This window comes from Monomorium pharaonis, chromosome 1 (genome assembly GCF_013373865.1).
Source record: "Monomorium pharaonis isolate MP-MQ-018 chromosome 1, ASM1337386v2, whole genome shotgun sequence".
NCBI classification, from domain to species: domain Eukaryota; kingdom Metazoa; phylum Arthropoda; class Insecta; order Hymenoptera; family Formicidae; genus Monomorium; species Monomorium pharaonis.
Genome location: NC_050467.1, coordinates 24,796,339 through 24,811,543, shown reverse-complemented (window position 1 = coordinate 24,811,543; position 15,205 = coordinate 24,796,339). Strand labels below are relative to the sequence as shown.

General features: G+C 36.9%; 1 protein-coding gene across 13 annotated transcripts in view; it reads left to right on the top strand.

Annotated features, from left to right (window-relative positions):
• The window catches only part of LOC105832605 (xin actin-binding repeat-containing protein 2), a 70,583-nt gene that overhangs the window by 54,228 nt on the left and 1,150 nt on the right, over window positions 1-15,205 (top strand). For 9 of the 13 annotated variants that reach the window (XM_036295391.1, XM_012673709.3, XM_012673712.3 and 6 more), the window contains 9 exons: window positions 491-656; window positions 1,473-1,582; window positions 1,766-1,941; window positions 2,283-2,499; window positions 3,160-3,281; window positions 3,770-3,946; window positions 9,417-9,731; window positions 10,237-10,488; window positions 15,004-15,137. In XM_036295391.1, coding sequence (XP_036151284.1) covers window positions 491-656; window positions 1,473-1,582; window positions 1,766-1,941; window positions 2,283-2,499; window positions 3,160-3,281; window positions 3,770-3,946; window positions 9,417-9,731; window positions 10,237-10,488; window positions 15,004-15,137 — 1,669 coding nt within the window. Of the gene's footprint in view, window positions 1-490; window positions 657-1,472; window positions 1,583-1,765; window positions 1,942-2,282; window positions 2,500-3,159; window positions 3,282-3,769; window positions 3,947-9,416; window positions 9,732-10,236; window positions 10,489-12,142; window positions 14,771-15,003; window positions 15,138-15,205 lie in introns of those variants that run through there. The other 4 variants (XM_012673714.3, XM_012673715.3, XM_012673710.3 and 1 more) reach the window with 4 other exon arrangements.

The following is a 15,205-nucleotide window of genomic DNA, read 5'->3' as shown; positions in this document are numbered from 1 at the left end:
GAGCAAAGCTCACATTAATTTATTTTGAAGTAGCTTATGTGATATTAGTTTTTCTTTACATATCGTAAGACTACATTATACGATATATTGAGTTCATGGGAGCGAGACACTAAAGAAGCGAACAACAGGATGGTATCTCGTCGCAGTGGTATGCGGCGCGATATCTGTCTCTCTTCATGAAAAGAATGTAAGAGCCGTAACATGATCGATGAAACCGAACGCTATGGCTCGTGCTTGACCTGTTGTACGTTATCAAATAGGGCCGACCGGTCTGATTCTCTCCTTTCAGCGAGATTCTCCTCGTTACCTTCGACGCTTTTCAGAATTTTCGTGTCGTGTGTGCAACCTCGCTTTTTCCGCGAATCGTCGTTCCCGAGTGGTCTAACAAGTCTTACCGCTGTAAGCGAAAGAAAGAAGGTGTTGAAATGTTTGAACAGCGATGAGCATATCGTCGAGGAGAGAAGTAAGAGGATCTCTTTCTGAATTTTAGCTTCCGACAAACCCGATTTGGGACTCGAGGAACTCTCGAGCCTGAACGTCAAGTCGCGCTTCCAAGTCTTCGAGAAAGCTAGCACGGAGAACGCCAATGAGATCGAACGATCGCCGTCACAGATCGCAGTCAAGAGATCACCCAGCATCCTCAGCAAATTAGCCAAGTGAGTGGATGACTAAAATATTTTTGAAATGCATTTCTCACGGTGTAAACCATTACAATAGAAAAATCTTTGCGTTCACATTAAATGTAAGATTTACAAGATTTCACAGATTATGTTTCCGCATATACATTGATATTAGTAAAATTAAGCCGCATTTTTTCTTCTCCTAAATAATGTACAGCTCTCTTCGTGAGCGATGATAATTCTAAAACATGATATACCGTGACACAGATTTGCTTTTGCAGCAGATATACAATAATGAGCCTGTAATTTCACCGGACTAGCGTTTCTCGGGATGAAACAATGAAGCACACAATTACCATCGCGTTTATTTTACATGAAGGATTAGACTAATTTAAGAACGCTCGTAATTAAAATATAAAAGAAAAAAAAACTAAAAATAACAACTAATAGCTAGCAATGTATTCGCAAAATTATTTGTATAAAAAAATATTTTAATGTATTATAATTTTATTATTTTTCATAATTAGTATTTATTTAAAAAAACATATAAAAGATATCCAAATTTGCGCCGTGATTACGCTTGAATTTTTATTTTGGCGATTGTTAATTTAAATTCAGATTGTTGTTGGTAACTTTTATTATTATAGTCTGCTTAGTCTGCGGTCTAACGTATAGCCATATATACGAGAGAGAGGTTTTCGCGGTATTCAGTAGTCAGCAATTTCCGTCTCGTAACTTGAAACTCGAGAAAACATGAAATAAATATGTTACAAGCGTAATGGCGCGACCACTAGTCCGTCTGTGCGGTGTAACTACTCCGCAACTACTACTATGCATTGTTTTCTCATCTAGATTTCAGGCGAAAGGCATGGACATTGGCGTGGCGGACGAATCTCTCAATGGCATACCCTACGAGGAGTCCAGCGAAAGTGAAGATGAAGCGGAAACGGAAGAAACCGAGGGTAAAGTCGACAAGAAAATACTGTCAATATTAAAGAGGAAGATAAAATAAAAAATCTATAGATTTGTTAGACTTAAATATAAAAATTTTTTCAGTTTAAATACGAATTTTTTTAATCTTTCACTGATAAAAATTTCCCTCGTTAAACTGCGTTGTATAACTGTTTTTTTTTCCGGAATTTTAGAAGTAGAAACCGAAATCGTGAAGTCAAAACGCACCACGCGCGAACGACCGATCAGTTTTTCGAAGATGGACGATATCAAGAATCGCTGGGAGACTACCAGCCAACAGGGTAGGCGCGAGGTTCAGCGCGAGGCTAGGAAGGAAGAAATCGCAGGAATCCGCTCGCGATTGTTTCTGGTAATTTGTCATTGTGAGACCATAGAGAAAAATATTAAATAGAATAAGATAGTAAGCTTGCAAGTTGTTACTTTATGGCAGATATGAGGAAAAAGTCATGCGGTTTTGTTATAACGGTAATAATAATAACGCACAGATGCTCGTGTCTTTTTTATTTACTGGCTGTGTAATATCATAAAAGTGTAAATTGAATTGTCAGAGGACAGCTGCACACGTGTCTGTTGCAACAGCAGGTTTTCTTCCTTGAAGAAACCTGCTTCTTAAGTAACGATGGAAAATTTTTCTCTTACATCGCGCTTCGCAAATACGCCACTAATTTCTCTCCCTTTTCCGGTTTACAGGGTAAACAGGGTAAAATGAAGGAGATGTATCAGCAGGCGGTAGCCGGAAGCGACCGCGTTACGAAGATAAACGCGGCGGAGGAGATCCAGCATTCGACTACCCACGCTCGCTCCCTCAAAGAGAGATTCGAACGGGGCGAGCCAATCGCGGCCTCGGACGACGAAACCGACAGTAAACCGAAACCGGAGAAAGCCGACGAGGAGGTGATCGCAGCAGGTACGAAACTGAACTTTCAACGATTAAGTGACTTGCGAATTTTTTCCGCGCGAGAACTATGAAAATTGCGAAAAGACATAAGCACCGAGACGCATAACTCAAAACACGCGGATTGACGATCGAACTTGCTGCGCGAGGATTCGAGCAATAAAGCATAGAAATGGAAAGGAATTACTTAACCCTAAGAATACGTGTGTGGAAAGTCCAGTGACAAATGTAACAAGTGTTTTCGTCATTTGTACCACCTTTTGCACTTTGAAGCTGTAAACAATTGCCCGTAGTTATCGACAAATAAAAGTTCAATACCGCTCAATGATTTTTGTATAACACATTTTTATGTAGATACTAATATCTACACCTGTCTTGCGCGAAATCGTTGGAGAAGAACTTGAAAGAAAGCAACCTAGTATCCTTATAATATACGAGAGACGTTCCATGCAAAAACTCTCTATAGAATGAAAGACTGTGTTAAGAGGTCATATTATTATTCAGCGGCTTTGTATGAATAATTATTTTTATTGCGAGCAGAAATAGACCGTTATGAGTTGTCGAATCGCGCTGGATGAAAGTATCACCCGTGCTAATTGACAGTTTAAAGTTATGAGTGATTTATGGTAATCTGTATTTATGATGAATCCATGTTTGCCATGCGCCACGCAGGTATCAGCAGGAAGTCGCGGTCGCTCTTTTTGGAACTGGACGCCACCGCAGCGAAAACAGCACGTCCAGTGACGCCAGTCCATTCAAAAACGCCAACCGAAATCCCACGACGTGCACGAGACGTAAGTTCAGTCTCATTTTTATCTATCATTCTGTTATTTTATCTATTATATATATTACATTTGATTTTGAATTAAACTCACGCTTCACCTTTGAAATCGTTGAAACATGAATCTGTTTGCAAAACTGTTAGAATAGTGATTCTATCTTTTACATGTAGTTTATTATCTGCAATTGTGACTTGAAAACTTTAATTTCAAAATTACTAAAAGGTGTCAAGTACTTTAATTTATTCAATGCAATTTCTACTGCAAGATTTTGGAAAGTATCTTTTTATTATATAAACTATATATTGCATTATATATTATATGCAATATTGCTTGTCATTATGATATTCAAAGTAATAGCTGGAAAATATCCCATTTAAAGCAATTGCATCTCATTTTTTAACGAGAAATACGTAAGGTTTCTCGCAAAACTCACGCGTGTAATGTCAGTAACGTCAGTAACTTATCTAGTAACGATAATTTCCGAAACATTTGCAAGAAAGGCGTTCATGGCCCGTCAAGTCTCAGACGATGTGGTACGCAGCTCAGACACGACTGAGGAGGTCCACGTAGAAACGTCGGAAATTTCGAACAAGTTCAAATTCTTCGAGACCTATAAGGAACCGGAGAAACAGCGGAAACAATTTCGCATTACGCCGCCTCGCGACGGTCAAGTCAAGGTTCGACCCTTCGACTTTGTTGTCGCTGAATGACTCACTGTGATAATTTTTTCTAACAATTTGTGTGTCTTAATTAATTAAATTACCGTGATTTATTTATTACATTATTTGTGTGACTTTGCTTGAGAATTTCACTATCTATTGAAAGGAAAGAATGCTGAAAATAGAAATAATTATACACTTAAAAAATATGGATTTTACTTTTGTCAAATTATATTGTTTATTTAATAATATTAAACTAATATGAATGAACACACATTTATAATTGTTACGGTATTGTTGGAGATAATGATTTTAACGACTCTCTTTTATTTTTGATAATTATTATATTACTAACTTTTATGTAGTCATATATTTACATTGTATTTCAAATACCATGTTTCTCAATGATATTATTGTCGATATTTAATCTTAAAAACTTTTGGATATCGATAAGAAAACGATGTAAATATACCTTGAAATATCATTTACATTATTGTCAGACAGAAAAGAGATAAATTCACATTGCAACATGAGATATTCGTTTCCGGAGAAATCTGAACATAAAAATGATCTCATCTTTAATTAAGATAAGAGAAATGTTAGCACTTATATCTGCGTTTACTCATTTCAAATTGCATCACGTCTCTAATCGTCTGCATTTTTATGTACATTTTATTTTCTTTGGTTTGATACTAACGTTTGTATCGCTTTTCCCGATTACATGACTTTTCACGTTAAATAACATTTACTGCTTTTACGTAACTGCTCAAAGTTTTGTCTGACGGGTATATTGGCTTCGGATTTTATGGAGGGGCAAATTGAAATTATTAAAATTAAAATTGGATATATAACGCGCGCGCGTTATCCCGGGTGAAGAGCGCCCTCGCTCCCTTCCTCCATCTAATCGGCGCATCCCCCGAGCAAGGCGGCTGGCTTATCGATAATTAATCAAGGCGCGATAACGAGTCCCAATCGTACGTGGACGCGGCTTACAAAAGGGGACCGCGTGCATCTCTCGGGAGAACCGGCGGCGCAGCGGTGCACGACACCACGTCGAGCGAGTCGATTCCAACAAACCGGGCTGTCCTTGAACCCCCTCCCGAAGTGGTCAGCGCAGCAGCAGCCGCCATACTTTTACCGTTAGTATTCCTACATCCTTTCATTCGTGAGGAGCAAGCGGGTAGTAGCAGAAGCGGACCGGCGCGGCGGCGGCGGTGGCGGCGGCGGGCCCGGGAACCTTAACCGAGGGAAGACGCGACGCGGGGCCCCTTCGCAGTAACTCTCTCTTACACACACGCACTCCGCCGGGGAGGAGGACACACACCGTCGGTCCCCTATCCTTCTGTGAACCGGCATAGCAACCGGCTGTCGTGCCGCCGTTCGTACGAACTTCTCACGAACCGGAGAGAAGGAGAGAGAGAGAGACAGAGAGCCTCCCTCGAGAGAAGCGCGCCGGACCGGACTCTCGCGCGATTCGAACGACGACGGCTACGCTCAGTCTCGTCCCGCACGCCGAAGAGGCTTTAATAAATCACGGAAAGGTAATTATCGGTCCGACCGAACGCTTCTTCGGACGGTTGCGTCCCGTAATCGCGATCACCGTGTGTGCCTCCGTCACCCGGTTACAGCCGGAGATTTTTTTCGAAAAGGCGACGCGAAAAACGCGCCGGTTGTCAGATCGATGGATCGCTAACGCCTGGCTAATGAACGCTCCGGTGTACAGTTAATGATCCGCAAACACGATCAATTTGCATACTCTTCTTTGCGGGTACTGTGAAATTGGTACTTAATGTACTCGACATTTCCGTCGATTAAAGATTTTTAATTTCTTTTTTTAGTGTTTGTGAGTGATTCATTTATTCGTCCGGCTCGACGCCGGAAAGACTTTCCGGTGTAATAATTGAAGGGTAATCGACGCGGCGATCAATCGCGCGATTGCGATCCGATTTTTCGAGATACCGTTATTTAGTATTCGAAGTCTTCTTCTTCAAGGAGGAACCTTGGGTGTTCTACTTTTCATAAAAATTACACGTTTCTTATATACGAAAGTTTCATCTGCTGATCTAAAAATTCCGATCTGAAAATAATTGTGTTGGATCATCAAAATAATTACGAAGGATATTCAAGGATGACGAGCAAAATGAGTTTCGTTCGTTTTACTGGCCAGCTTGAGCATCCTACATGCACACATAATTATTTTAATAGCTTAACAAAATTATTATATTTTCAGATCTGTAGTCAATTAAATTTCTCGCTTCTTTCGTGTGCGCGATCAGATTTTTCGGAGTATCGCTTTAATATTCGAAATGTGAAGAAAATTGCAGTATTCTATTAATTCATTCATCGAAATACATCGATTAAAAATTGATTAATTAATTTTAAATAAACAGTTCGCTCTCCATTTAATTACATTATACATTCGCACTTTATTTACATATTATTATAATTTGTAAATCGCAGATTGCATTTTCTTCAAAATACCATCCGTACTGGTTTGCTAATCAGATCGTAAATCGTAGATTGTTCTATAACGAACGATACATCCTGATGCGCACTCGCAGACACAGTGAAAATTGCGTGAGACTTTCATATGAAAGTTTCAATTACCTCAGACATATTTAGAGCGAACGATTAATATGTGCTACCGTAAAACCGCGATGTTTTCATCGAATTGTTAATTGTCCCCGCTGACACGCGTACAATCGAGGTCCTCCTCGTCGACGTGCGACCGTAGGAGCGTTTCCGTCGACGATGGAGGAACGGATTGCGTCACTCGGAGGGCGGAATCTCGCCGCGGCTTGACTTGCCGCTTGACGTGCCGGCGGAGGGATACCGTGTGATCAAATATCCTTTCTGGACTGGTGATTTTATGGAATTCCGCTGGAAGTACTCTCCCGTAGATCCTCTCGACTCCATTACCGCGGCGCGAAATCCAAGAGTTTTTTTTGCGATACCAAGACGTGTTTTTTCCGTCTCGTTGTAATCGAAAACTGTACTCTTTACATTAGTCAATTTAGAGGCTTCTAAAATGTTTTGCAGATAAAAATGTTGGTCATTTTAGAAACTGATGACAGAAATATTCTCGCGGTTGCGATTACATTATTATTATATATAAAATGCTCACGGCCATTTTCTTAAGAAAAGACATTTAAAAGACACTTCGAAAAGATTTTTAAAAGGCCTGGGGAATATAAAAAGGAGAATATAAATACTCTTGTATGAGAAATACTAAAGATCATAAAAATGTGATATTACACTAAAGTTAAAAAAAAGGATAATAACGCAAAGAAACAAAATTAAAGAATTAAAAATGAAATGTTGCATAAAATATTTCGAAAACGATTTAAGCTCTTTTCCTTTCTTCCAGAGGTGCTTCTGTTACTGATCGTAGTTCGTATTATCTTCTTCATGTATAATTTCGATATAATATTTGCATTTACTTATACCTTTGATTTCGGAAACAGATAGTGACGTATCTTGCTCGTGTACTGTGACAGAAACTTCCGCAATTCCAAACAAAATAGGATGAAACGCAGGACTCATATAATCCAATAGAAACACTGCACGGGAATTATCGGTTTTCCATTTCCTGTCGCTTTTGCGACTGCAAGTTCTCGCTGGATTAATGTTTGCTTATTATTTGATAATTTATAATTGTTTTCTTTTTTCCTTTTATCTTTCCAATCCAAGATAATTAAAAACGATAAATTAACGATGCGAAGAATGTTCGAAACGACTAACATATCTATAATACGTTAATCATTTCTCGTATCAGCAGTCCTTTTCTAGTGGAATTACATACACATTATTTATTTCAACTCTGATTTCTTTAATTACTTCTTTCCAATTATAATTGCTTATTTCGAATTTTCGAGAATTTTGTTTCTTGCTACTGTCAGGTTGCTCGCGCTGCAAATCAGATTCGTCGGCGAGAAGCGAATGGATATATCATCGCAATGATGGCAATTGACTACTGCGGAGTGCGTATACCGCTCTTGAACCTGTCAATTTATCGCGATTAAATGTCAACCTTGAAGCGTACCGCAACCCTTTTGTCTAACTAAAGCCGACGACTCGTCGATAGTCGCCAGTCCCGCATTTAGACTGGCGCAAGGGTGGTCTTAAAATGTCGCAAAACTTTCCAGCAACCTTCGATCGCTCCACGTGATCAGCAATCAGGTTTTCGACTTACCTGACCCACTTGAATTCAGGTATAAACGCGTGCAAACCGAGCAGAGCCTCGAAAGAAGGGCTAAAACCCTTATGTCTTGGAAAGAAAGGCCTGTTTTACACGATAGGGGGCTCTTATTAACATTGCAATATTTTAGTTAAACCTTGAAGCATGTAAATGCCTATTTTCTATGCACGCTGCCTGTGTAACATTCTTTTTTTTAAATAATATTGTGTTTTTTAGAAGCACATTGATTTTTTCCAAGACTGTTATTTGAATGTTACTAAATTTTTTATTTATATATTTTCCTAACTAATCTTTTATCTAAATTTCTATATAAAAGTATCAAAAATATGTTATAATGACATAAGTTAATATAATATAATATAGTATTATATTATATTATATTTACTTCTAATATCATAACATATTTTTGATTAAAAGAAAAGGTTTATATGTATTTTTTATGTATATGAGATTTATAATCGTACCACCCACGCTTAAGACTCTTCGAGTTGACTCATGCCGGATGCGGTTCGTAAAAAGAAACATTTCGGCCGTCGATCTCCAGCTTACCTGGATCCCCCGACGATGCATCATAGCTCAAACATTCGGTTAAAAATTATCATATACACGCGATAAACAACATACACGGAGTATGTTTTTTTAAATCATTTTTTGTTTTTATCTTACCGTCTTATCACATAATCTCTACGAATTTCTGAGCAACAGTAATCAAAATAAATAAATATCGATATTTATTGAAGATAAATTTAATCTGCAATAATTTAATATTAGCCATTTATAAAATTTCGATAAAAAACAGATTTGGATAAATATATAAGACATTTACAACATTATAGATATAATAAAAAAATTAATGCATAATTTTTTAAAGATTAATGAATAAGATTAATCATATGATATTTCGGTGTAACAAACATTTTTTTCTTTAAGAAAAAGCATCTTTATATTGTGTATCTCTACATTTATCAATTAAAAAAGTATACGGTTTGCAAAGAAAATTTGTTAAAGAAAAAAATGTCAGTAAAAATATATTTTTTTATCAAAGTATCAATACAGTTGCGAAAACGAAGAAACTTTATCACGAGGCGTAACATTGTTCAACATTGCCTTATTATTATGTATATGAGAACAATAATAACTGTAAGGTAAAATGTGATATAAATTTTTTGAACTGAATTATTTCGAAATAAAAATATTATGTGATAATAGAAAAGAGATAATAATAAAGTATTATGTCGTTTTATAAAGTTAAGTTTGGTTGTTCTACTAACATATATATTTTTTTCGTAGATGAATTCGCCGGATCGCGAGATTTACCGCGATCCAGATGTGGTCAGAGCCGACGACAGGGTGGACGAGGTAGTGCATACGGACACTGCAAGAAAAATGCTGTCCATCTTCCGGCAGATGGAGGAGAACGCGTGCAAGGAAGAACTGCCGGAGGGCCCGAAGCCGTTGAAACGCTTCACACCGCCGCCCGAGGACAAGTACGCCAAAGCGACGGCCTCGGACTCGGATGAGGGCGAGGATGAAGACGGCGAGGAATCAGACGGTAACGATAGCGCCGAGGAGAGAGATCCCAATTACGTCCGGTCTTCCGATAAGGTTTGTGTTCGCGTAAAATTTTCTTATCAAAGGGACTTAATGCACTCGATATCGAACGTGTTTTATATAACATTAAATTATAGTATAGTATAACAGTTGTAATATAATAATTCGATAGCTTTCTATTTCTATATTATTTAATATTTATTCTTTAAAATAAGTAGCATTAAAATAAATATAAAGAATATCGAGTTATTGATTTTAGTTACGAAATTCTCTTTAATCTCTCTTTTGCTTTCTTAAAAAAAAAAAGTTTTCTTCACGCCTCAGATATTTAATTTTCTGCGCTTCAATTACTAAATAAATTAAATTCCAAAGTTTCGAAAGTGGCCGGAGCTGAGCTGCACAAACGTGTTATTAGGCGCGGCTCTAAAAAGTCGGCACGAACTTTTGGAGCAGGTCGTTGTCCCGCGAAACAAAATTTCGGGAAAGCAGCTCTTTACTCTTCGATCGGCACGTCTCCACCCTATAATTCGCGCAATCCTTTTGCCTGTTATCGAACTAGGTGGAGGACGAGTTCTTGAAGCAGGCGCAGAACGCGGCGCGCGCCAAGACCCTACGTGCTAAGTTCGAACATTGGGAGGAGACCGACGGCAAGATCAGCAATCATAATATCGCCGAAATGGAGATGGCCCAGGGTACGGGCGATCAGGCCAGCATAGAGTCGGCGAGCAGTCTGAGGGCCCGTTTCGAGTCTCTCGGCTCGCAGGCCAACGAGTCCCCGCGCACATCGAAGGTTAAAGTCAATAGATTTGTGGTAAGTACGCTCTTTCGACCTGTACAATCGCGTAATTACATTCCCTCGACTTGAACATACCGCGATTTGTCGTTTATGTAATTTTCCTGCATCTAATTAGTCACTTTACGTCGCCACTCCTCCTGATTTTTAATTAGCATTGATCAAATTTGGAGAACACGTCTTTGATTTCTTTTTCTTTTTACTATAACGATACATTTTTTCGACTGGTTTATGCGTCTAATTGTATTGGTTGATTTGAAAGATTAAATGTCTCTCTCAATCAATTTTCATTTTTGTTTATTTAAACGACTCGGCATTATGCCGATATAAAGTATGCGCATGGTGTGTTTTTGAATTGTACGTCATTCTGCCTGTGCTTATTCGTTTTACATATTAAAACTACAAGTGTATTTTATTTGTCGAGCAATGTTTATATTGCGTCAAAAATTTTGAAACAAACAACGAAATATAATATTTGAAAGTGCTTAATATTTTTTTAATTAACGTTTTATTCAAACTAATAAATTGCAGCTTTTCATATTTGACGCAATTCGAACAATGCTTGAAAAAACGCACGATCGAGATTTTATTGTATTATATTATATTATATTTTATTTTATTTTATGTGTGCTCGTCTTTTATAACACAGATTTATTTTTGCACCCTTTATTAGCAACATATAGTATGTACATTCTGCGATAAAAATGAATTATTGCTTGTAATAATTTAATGCCCTAATTTTCCATCATTTAATGGATTCTGCGAATACAAATTCATATTTATTCTCTTTAATAATATTAAAACTTTTTTATGCAACAAAAAGAATATAATTTTTATTACACTGTCGCTTCTATTTTGCAATACTATTATGCAATTATAATATTAATATGTACAATAATAAAGTCTCGATATTAGCAAATGTAGTGTCGAGAGATATTTTTAACTATTTACTTACTTGATTTTAAGTATCCGCGGTTAAAACATATTAATATATAAGAACTATAAATGTACTACATTTTAAAACAATGTTCACGTAAGAGCCGAAGCACAAAACATGGCGTAATGATTAAAACAGTCGTAGTCGTAGACGTAGACAACGCACAAGCTACATCTACGACTACGACTGTTTTAATCATTACGCCATGTTTTGTGCTTCGGCCCTAACTAAAACTTGTCAATCAATTTTAGAATCTATTTTTCTTTCGCGACGAAATTATATTTCTTTAAGAATGAAATATTGATACTGTAGAAAAAGCAAATTCAATATTCAAACTTGCCTATATAACGCAAAGTTAATTTTTTATTGTTTACATGTGAAATAAGAATATAAAATCGCAGTTTTACGGTTAAAAACGATAAAAATATACCGATAGTTTAATAAAAGCGTCAAATTTCAATCAAAATTTCATGATTACACTCTCCATTAAGTTTTAAGTAAAACTTTACATGCTGCGAGTATCGACGTTTAATTACTTTTATTCCTTTATCGATTATTGAGCATGATTGATGTGATTATCTTTTTTTGGCGTTACTATTCTTTTTTTTCTTTTTTTTCGTTTGAAATCTGCCTGTGATATTTTGATCAAAATCCTGCCCGCTTGTGTCGTGTGGTAACGAATGAAGAAAAGTAATCACAAACAAAATCAAGTGATCTTCTTTTTGTGACGCGAAGCAGTAAAGGAAAGAGAAAGAAAAAGAGAGAAAGAGAGAGCCGGAGGAAATTCACCTGGAATAATTCGATTGCAAGGTGGATAAGAAGAGGAGGAGAAGGAGAATCGATGGAGGAAGGAGAGCGCCGTTGGGACAACTGGAAAGGCAGTTTTTTTTAATTTCGTGCAATTTAAGCAACGGCAATAAAATATTCGGTTATCGTCGATTATTGTAACGACTGCGTTTTTTTAAGGGATGGTTTTTAACATACTCGGCGTTATGTTCGTATAGTAAATCTTAGGCCGTAGACTGTATCATATGTTACGTGTTAATATATTATTATACTACGAGAGTTCGCGCGACTGTCGGATCTGTTGAGCGTTTCGTGTCCGATTGCCAATTAGAGGGAAGATATATGTCGGTATAAAAGAAACAGTTCAATTCCAGACGGATGGCGATAAACTGTTCGTGGCAATAATACACTGAGTCACGTAACAAAAAATATCCAAAGAATTTAATATATATTGATTTGCAGATTACGGCACTATAAAAAAATTTTTATCTAAAAATCATTATTCTTTCAGGAAGATCTACATTAAGGAATAATAGATTAAATTTGACAGCTGTGAAATTGTGTTGCACAAATGGTTGGAATTTTTATTGTAAAGCAGAAATTGTTATACGAAAACGCTCGATTTATCCTTATTATATACGAGTATATATATTATATAACACAAAGAGAACTTTATTGTCTACTAATTCACTTTAGATATAAAAAAGATGAGCGCCCACTTTCGTGTTGTGCGTACGTATGTCGGTATAATTTTATTGTTACCATGAAGATTTTTTCTACCCACATATGTGCGACGATGCTAAAATCATTGTAAAGATGGATTCGCTTTTAAGCGATAAAATTCGTAACGATGCGCATTTTAATTTAATGATAATTTTCTACAATTTAACATTGACCTCACGCCGTTATTTGTTAATTGATTGAAAATTCTAATGTAACTAAACGAACTAGTTAAGCATCTTTTTACTGAAATGATCATGATTTACAAACGATTACATTATAATGACTGTAGCTAAATTTTATAAAAAATCTTGAATTTTTTTCAAATTATATTTTCGATTTAAATGGTTTTAAATCTTTGCGACCAAACAATCTTTACATAATGTGTGCCTTTGATTTTTTATATAAATAATTTGCTTTTTATAATATGTAAATAATAAAAACAAGAATTTTTATAAACATGTTGTAAATGTAGAAAATGAAACTTGCAATGTGAATATCAACAATTATTATTTCAGGTCGTCGATATTATGAGCATATAATGTGCAACTAACGAATTTGGAACTTTATTCTCGCATCGTTACGATCTTCTAACAGTTTAGATTTTTAATTTTCATAAGTGCCAAGTTTTTCGTTGAATGAGAAGAGAGACAGAATGAGAATAGAAGTGCGAGAGGGAAAGAAAGTGCGTGAGAGTGATGAACGAGAGGCGGAAGGCGACGCTTCCTCAAATTTAACGTGCGACATAAGGGTCTGACCGTGAAATTGTCTGTGTACAGAGGAAGCATTGGACACTGTCGAGGTGTTCAAAGGCCGACTAGCGGTTAAGATCGTAGCTATTTCGATCGCTTTTACAAATTTCGAATCTTTTTACAGCTTAGCGCGACATACGATAGATTTTTATACTCGTGTGAAAGAAAACGGAAACAACATGTTTCGTTCTCGTGTCGTCGCGTTCCAGCCTGCCTGCTTTCGCATTTGTAATTCAAACAATGAAAATACTTTACCAACGCGTGTTACGTATTTGCATCTAGACATACGTGTAATACTCGTATGTATTGTTTTACACAAAAAATGCATATATTAATCTTATTGTTAGTTATATTATATCCTAGATACACGACATTATTTTTCCTACCGGTGGCTTTATTATTTCTGTTCCGTCGTGTCTATTATTTTTTACTTGCATTGCAAGATTGTGGAAAATGTTACGTTGCTTGGTTGCAAATTTGTAAAAATAACATTTTCGCTGTTAGATACTAGGCGCAAGAACGTCGTCGACATAGAGGCACGATGCCACATTTTACACTTCCAGAAAAGAAGCACAGGGATGTGACTTCGGTATCAGGGTAATAACGCTGTCACGTTCCTCGAGTTTGAGTCGGATGACTCAGTTTTTTAAAGAGAACATTGTACGAACTTTTTAAGCGTGTATTTAAGTGCTGTATAAGAAGAGATAGAGGAAAGATCGAAAATGTATATTCTCGACAGCGAATATTTCTCCGTCTTCCTTTTTACGTTTGTGCAATAATAGCTTCCGTTGCGAATCACAAATTACGAGTTTATTTAAGAGATTTAAGTGATTAGTGTAATTTATAGCGGGAAGCGCTAAGCTGATTTCGATTTAGAGATCTGCTCCGTTGACCGAGATAGCGAGAAACGGAGACGGTCTCGCGTGACAAATCCTTGTAAGTCCTTGTTAACGGCCTCTCGAATTCTTCTGATTTGTATAGCGTAGATAGTGAGAATATTAGTTTACTCCGTCTTTTAGCGTATTATTTCTATTGATGTATCTTGTTCTGTTTATCTTTCACGTGTAACATTTATTACGATAATACACAAGTGATGAATAAAAACAGATGCCAAATCTGTCTCGTAGGGGAGGAGTGGGAAGGGTGGGATCAGGGAAATCTCTTGATGAGAAAAATGATGCGCGATGTAGGTACACTTATATCCCTCTTACAATTAGAGCATCTCTTTTTATACAATTCATCGTACATTCCGCAAACAAATTCCCGTTATCCCGGAGGATAAATATTACTCGTAAGGATAAATTTTACTATCATTTTTTTGACGTAACAATCGCGCAGGAGATCCAGACGACCTGTACAGAGGTGTGCGAGAGCTGCGAGAAGAAGGTCTACCCCTTGGAGAAGGTCGAAACAAATAACAAAATCTTTCATAAGCAATGCTTTCGGTGTCTCCAGTGTAATTGCATTTTAAGGTAATGAAGAAAAGACGCGTGTGACTTTGATATGTTGTAATATCTTTATACACTAATATTATACCAAG